Source organism: Amblyomma americanum, chromosome 1 (assembly GCF_052857255.1).
Source record: "Amblyomma americanum isolate KBUSLIRL-KWMA chromosome 1, ASM5285725v1, whole genome shotgun sequence".
Taxonomy (NCBI): Eukaryota; Metazoa; Arthropoda; class Arachnida; order Ixodida; family Ixodidae; genus Amblyomma; species Amblyomma americanum.
Genome location: NC_135497.1, coordinates 98,011,207 through 98,018,200, shown reverse-complemented (window position 1 = coordinate 98,018,200; position 6,994 = coordinate 98,011,207). Strand labels below are relative to the sequence as shown.

General features: G+C 47.5%; 1 protein-coding gene across 1 annotated transcript; it reads left to right on the top strand.

The window, feature by feature from the left end:
• Window positions 1–533: 533 nt before the first annotated feature.
• On the top strand, window positions 534–6,785 carry LOC144134384 (tubulin beta-4 chain-like). The gene is made up of 7 exons (XM_077667309.1): window positions 534–875; window positions 1,582–1,690; window positions 2,712–2,822; window positions 3,730–3,974; window positions 4,124–4,323; window positions 6,024–6,460; window positions 6,613–6,785. Exons 1-7 carry the CDS (start codon window positions 819–821, stop codon window positions 6,783–6,785), a joined length of 1,332 nt encoding a protein of 443 aa, XP_077523435.1. The 5' UTR covers window positions 534–818.
• Window positions 6,786–6,994: the final 209 nt, after the last annotated feature.

The following is a 6,994-nucleotide window of genomic DNA, read 5'->3' as shown; positions in this document are numbered from 1 at the left end:
TCACCGCCTGGTCATGGTCAATGCCTCTTGTGAGAATGCGCGATTTTTATCAGGCCAACAACAACAACAACTGATATCTTTGCCTTCCTATTTTTAGGCGATCCTCTAGTGCGGGTAAGGGCCATCTTTTGTAAGGGCAACAACAACAACAGCTACCCTGTATATCCTGGAGGGCCAGCAGGAACTCATCCAACAAGTTCGCCGCGCGGCCAAGGCCAGTCAAATCCTGAAATGAGCAAACCACCCACCGAGCTTAAGGGAAGTCCCGCCATACGATCCTAATAAAGTTTCTTCTCTCCCTTGTATTTTTCCATCTGCCTCCTCCCATCATCATCATGTCCCGTCGTGATCCTCTTTTTTCTCCTCTTCCCGTTCCCCAGTGCAGAGTAGCAGGCCAGATATTTATTTTTCAGGCCAGCCTCTTTCTCTTCTTTTCTACCTCTCGAGCACTGAGAAAAGAAAGTAAAAGCTGGACATGACGCGTGCCAGCGCGTTCGCCCCTGCAGCCAGGTGTGAGCACCCCGTTTGGCCGGATGATATCCGCAACGAGAAAAAGTTCGTATTGTACTGCGCATATGCTCTACACGGCATCTATTACGTGAACTGAAAGTCTTACATACGGGCTCAAAGGCACATTTACCTTGGGAGAAACAGCCTGTAGCGCTTTCTTAGGTGCTATCAAGTTGCCACGTGTAAACATAGGAAAACAGTTGAAGAAGAAGTTAGCGACGTTGCGGCGCAAGGCTACAGATACGTGGACCCCTGACCCAAGCTGGCAGTCGGCACCTTGGCAGCTGAGTCGCGGAGTGGCAGCCATCATGCGCGAGATAGTCTACATCCAGACAGGCCAATGCGGAAACCAGATTGGAGCGAAGGTAAGCCGCCTCTTTCGCCTCGGGATATTTCGTGGCTGGAGCTGTCGCGACTTTCTTACGACCTCAGTGCTTGTTCCGAAGCGTTTTACGCTAGCGATTGCGTTGCGGCCTTAACACCGTGCTCTAGGATGTAGTTTCAGGCTACGGGTTTAAGTACTTAACTTGTAAAAAAGTCATGGCTGGTAGTAGCCGCACTGCTTTTGTACTTAGTCGTGGCTTCTGTGCGTAGCACGTTGCGCCCCGGCGCAAGTGGAATCTCTGGTTCTTGACCTTTGTTTTCGAGTTGAAATTTTACTTGCCGCTCGCTATTTGAGTTTCTTGTTGATTTATGCCACCTACCTGAGCCTTTACCGTCGTTCTTGGCGGAGAGGAGACATGTAGCAGTCTTAGGCCCACTGACTGCCTCAAAAGGGATCAGGCGGAGGCCGGGGATTCTTTAATGTGATTTTTTCCCGTATCGTCTAGGTTTCGCGCCTGACGCTATTCAATGGACTGAAGTGCTTTAGGCTCTGCCAGTTTTTCGCCATCAGGAAAGCTGATGATTATGAGCCCCAGAATGCCACCTGAACCGGTTTCAGCTATGATGTTTAAGGTGTTTGGCGTTATTTCGTGTTAGAAGCGAATTCATGCCTCTAAATGTGCTTTGATAGTGGTCGCTGCTCACTGTGACACCATGATGAGTACCGATGTCTTTACACGTTTGCAGTTTTGGGAGATCATTTCCGATGAGCACGGCATCGATCCAAGCGGAGCGTACTATGGGGATTCGGACCTCCAGTTGGAGCGCATCAATGTCTACTACAACGAGGCCCCCGGTACACGTCTTCCTGTATTTCGGTTGATAATTTCACTTTGGAACTTTCTCGTACCGTAGAGCGCGCTTTGCTCTTTAACGCTGTTAAACTGACCCCTGGCCTCTCAGCGGAGCATCTTGAGCGGCACGCCCTGGCGAATTTTACACCGTAAAACCGATCGCGGATGATTTTGATTAGTCGCACTGAACGCGTCATGGCCTCTTCTGCTTGCGGCATGTTATGCCAGTGCAGTTGTTCAGGCCACATTGTTTTCAGCACACCTAGGTTCACTTCGAACGTTCTTCATCAAAAACGATTTTTTTTCTCACAAATCAGGATTGTTCACAATTCCGCTGACGGTGTCATGAATCATAACCTGGTCAGGTTTGACGATGACATACCGTTAGTCTCACCTCGACAAAGTTTCCCCGTGTTGTCGTGGGTGGGATAAAAGTTTTAACGCCATGTTTGGCAACAGTAACGTTGTTGTGCTTCAGTGGATATGGCGTTCGGCTTTAGCGTCATCGTGGGATCGAATCTTGCGGCAGCGGCCGCATTTCGATGTAGGCTAAATGTTATGGCATGTGCTCGGTGATGTTATCGCACGTGAAACAGCCCCAAGCGGACCAAAGTAGTCCGTACGCCTGCATTACTGCCCCTCTGATAACCCAGTAGCGCCTTCCCAATTATAATGCCATGTACCGCTTTAAACGTTTAGTAATAGAGAACAGAATGGCTTAAAGCAACGTTAATTGCAGTAACTATATTTTAATGCATTTAAATTGTCCTAATCACATTGTAAGTGGTTTTGCTACTCCAACCAAACTTAATAAATATTGTTGAAGCTGCTGTTTAAGGATTGGAGGGTGGGGAGGGGGTCTAGGGCTATTAAAGTGCTGCTTTTATCAGCTGTCACATCTTTATTGTTAGCAGGATCTCTTTTCTTTGCTTCTTTTGCTTATTTCTTTGTGATGCACGCATGGCTTGTAACCACACAAACGTACTTTTGTTGCACCTAAGTGATATTTATTTTTTGTTTGAGGAGGTAAATACGTGCCTCGGACCATCCTGGTTGACCTGGAGCCGGGAACCATGGACGCCGTCCGCTCGGGACCCTTCGGACAACTCTTCCGGCCGGACAACTTCGTGTTCGGTAAGCGGTTGCTCGTCATTTCCTGAAGCAACATATTTAATTTTGCACCATTTCATCTTAAAGCACACTAAATCAGCACACTCACAAGAGCGCACGATAGAGACTAAACTTTAATGCGCAGAACTGGCTAAAATTTGTGCCCATATCTCTGTACGCACTGCGTACCCTTGTTGAGTTCAATCCTGTCCAAGTGCCAGTCAGTTTCATGCAGCCACGAAATCAAGTGCCTTTGAGTTGAATATGAAGTCATTTTTATAAGTTCCGTTAGAAGGGTCCCCAAGACTCACGCGTAAGCTTGAAGGTTCAACACGACTTTAATGTGCAGCGAAACGGGCGTAAGTACGAGAGTGGCAATATATGTGCTTTTTCCAAATTAGGATTCTATCCGCAGTTGGTACACCGCAGAACACAACGCCCCACATCACTCCAGCAAAACGGGTATGTGACATATTAATTAATGACTGGATGTAGTCCTCAGCGGGAGAAATCTGGCAGAGTGCAAAAAAAAAATTAGGACAGCGATAAAAGATGGGTCCTGCTGAGAGCCTCCTTCTGTCCTCGTCTTGTCTTCCACGTAGCTCTTTTACCAGAGTGACTTAGTGCCGAGATTGAGTTCTGAAGGCCGAGTGAAACATAGCCATCACTTGTTGTAGTCTTTACATGCCTGAAAAATAATTAAATTAATTCGCACGTAACAGCATCCTAATATTATCCAAACTTAACTTTACCTATGAAATGCGGTGTTTATCCGCCTATTGGCTAGTGCCATCAGGCCACTTAAGTCAATTTTTGTTGCCTTTCTGGCTGCTGTGTGAAGTGTGTTTGGATAGTGGCCAGTATTCCAGTACTGATTTTCTTCAGGATACAGTTTGTGCAAGTATACGCCTTTCACAACCTGCCCCTTCAGGTCAGAGTGGTGCTGGCAACAACTGGGCCAAGGGCCACTACACCGAGGGTGCTGAACTGGTGGACTCGGTGCTCGACGTTGTGCGCAAGGAAGCGGAATCCTGCGACTGCATGCAGGGATTCCAGCTGACCCACTCCCTGGGCGGTGGTACTGGATCTGGCATGGGCACACTGCTCATCTCAAAGATCCGTGAAGAGTACCCCGATCGCATCATGAACACCTACAGTGTAGTGCCCTCTCCAAAGGTGTGTGACATTATCTGCAGGACCCAATTTCAGCATCTTTGAAACAAATCAAACATGACATTTCGGCTTTGATTTATAAGGCGTCTTCCTTGAATTTTGATTAGTATTTATGCACAAAGTTCTCATTCTCTTCCTGCGGCTACCTCTAGGTTTCGGACACTGTCGTCGAGCCCTACAATGCTACTTTGTCAGTGCATCAGCTTGTGGAGAACACCGACGAGACCTTCTGCATCGACAACGAAGCACTCTACGACATCTGCTTCCGGACGCTGAAGCTCACGACTCCCACCTACGGAGACCTTAACCACTTGGTTTCTGCAACGATGTCGGGTGTGACCACATGCCTGAGGTAAGTATTTCGCAGCTTCATTTAAGGGGTCACTTAAGCGCCTCATGCATGTTCATAAAGAGCCCAAAGAGGTCGACACCATCCGCCGAATTGCTAGTTCCGACGGCAGTGATCGGTTCATTATGGAACAAGCACTGCAGACTGCGGTCGCCAAGGTCTTTTACAAAATATTTAGGCCCCGCCGCGGTGGCTCAGTGGTTAGGGCGCTCGACTACTGATCCGGAGTTCCCGGGTTCGAACCCGACCGCGGCGGCTGCAAGGCGCCCGTGTGCTGTGCGATGTCAGTGCACGTTAAAGGTCCCCAGGTGGTCGAAATTATTCCGGAGCCCTCCACTACGGCACCTATTCTTCCTTTCTTCTTTCACTCCCTCCTCTATCCCTTCCCTTACGGCGCGGTTCAGGTGTCCAAAGATATATGAGACAGATACTGCGCCATTTCATTTCCCTAAAAACCAATTATAATTATATACAAAATATTTAGCTAATCTCCATGCATAAAGTGCATGTGGTGGCAATATTTTCAGAAAATACAATGACAAGCAAGAAAGCAAATAAAACCACCCTCACCGTCCGCATAAAACCTAACAAACACCGCACCTGCTATAGCCAGCCAAGCAGCTGCTCAAGGAAGCTTTGAAAAGCACTTCAAGGAAAGCGAATTCGGCAGCGGCAGCAATAACGAGAAGGCGGCTGTCGTCGGGAATAATGGAGCGGCGCCTAATCTACGGCATGCGATTGCACACATTGGGAATAAAATGGCCGTGTTTAACCACTGTACCTCAGAAAACTCATGAGGCGAGAAGGTAAATTAAGGCCTCGCGCTGTAAATGATGAAAAACTACTCTGTTCAAAAAGCAAACATCTCAAATCTCTTGGAAATAATTTAGGTGTGTGTCAGTGGAGAATGCTTTTTGAACTGTTTCTCCTTTATAAAGCGCACATTTATCTCGTTCAGCTCCTTAATCCTAGCGTACAGGACCTCCATATAAAGCCTTAAGTACAGTGAAATCAGTTATCCCCGTTTTCTCTTCGGGAAAAGGGAATACAAATTCCCACGTTTTGGTATGGAAGTTGCCATTGTTGGGGGATGGTGTTTTAGGGCCTGGAGAACGATCACATAATTTAAAAGTGTCACGACAACCGGCAGACCGGTGAAGTTAATAGCCATCGATGTTCTCCTAATGTAGTAATTTGTATAACCTTTGAAGCTGAATACGAAGCAGTGACCACGCGAAGAATCCATTTTTATTTTTTGTGATTTTGACAATGAATCGAAACCAGCAACAGAAGAAATCATGTTATTTTACTGAAGCTGCTTTGTTTCTCCGCCGTTGTAATTTGAGGCAAATAACAGGCATGTAGTTTTAATGTTCTCTAGAACAGACTGGCAAAGTGTAAACTATGTAACGTCTGAAATTTCCATGAGTTAGTTCTTTCATTGGGCTTCGTTGTCTGCACTGGCGTGAAGAGAACTGAATTTCAAATTTGGTGACCAGATATTCAAACGCTTTGAATGAACAGCGGCAACAATCGCGACATTCTACAAGATGCCTCCACTGACCGTTGTAGCTGCTCCATAATCTTACCACAATCTTGTTCTGACTGCTCCCAAACAAGAGTGCCCAACATACCTCTGTAAATTCTCTCTCCCCTTGTGAATTAAGCGGGCTTCTAATCAAGCACCGTCCCATTCCTCACAGATTTCCTGGGCAGCTGAATGCTGATCTTCGCAAGCTGGCCGTTAACATGGTGCCCTTCCCTCGCCTCCACTTCTTCTTGACTGGCTTTGCTCCACTCACGTCGCGCGGCTGCCAGGAGTACCGGGCTCTGACTGTGCCGGAGCTGACGCAACAGATGTTCGATGCCAAAAACATGATGGCTGCTTGCGACCCCCGCCACGGTCGTTACCTGACAGTTGCTGCTGTCTTCAGAGGCCGAATGAGCATGCGAGAAGTCGATGACCAGATGCTCAACATCCAGAACAAGGACTCGAGTTACTTCGTTGAATGGATCCCGAACAACGTAAAGACAGCTGTCTGTGACATACCGCCTCGAGGTCTGAAGATGTCTGCTACTTTCATTGCGAACAGCACAGCCATTCAAGAGCTTTTCAAGCGGATCTCCGAGCAGTTTACAGGTGACCATCGTGTTTGATTTGAAAGTGCTTCTTAAAAGCACATGCTTTCATTGTAGCTACCCATTGCTGTCGATTTTCTGGAACAGCGCATTTTCGGGGACAGTTCTAGGAGTGTGACCCCGCCTGCTTGATATATTATTTATTTTTTGCAGCTATGTTCCGCCGCAAGGCCTTTCTGCACTGGTACACCGGAGAGGGCATGGACGAGTTGGAGTTCACCGAGGCAGAGTCCGACTTGAACGAACTGGTGTCAGAATACCAACAGTACCAGGAGGCGACACCTGAGGACGAGGGGGAATTCGAGGAGACCCAGGCTGAGGCCTAGTTTTTTGTGTGCAGTGCTTTTTTCTTTCGCTATACAATAAAGTGTTTGTTTGTCATGGATCCTTCTTTTTGAGCCAGTTGCTTGTGCACTTCAGTATGTCGTAGGCCCGGACTGCGTCACAAGGATGGTCACGCAAAGCAGCTAAACCTTACTGTATTGCAATGTGCGCACATCTGTACATAGCCGTGTGACCGGCGTTTTCGGCATTT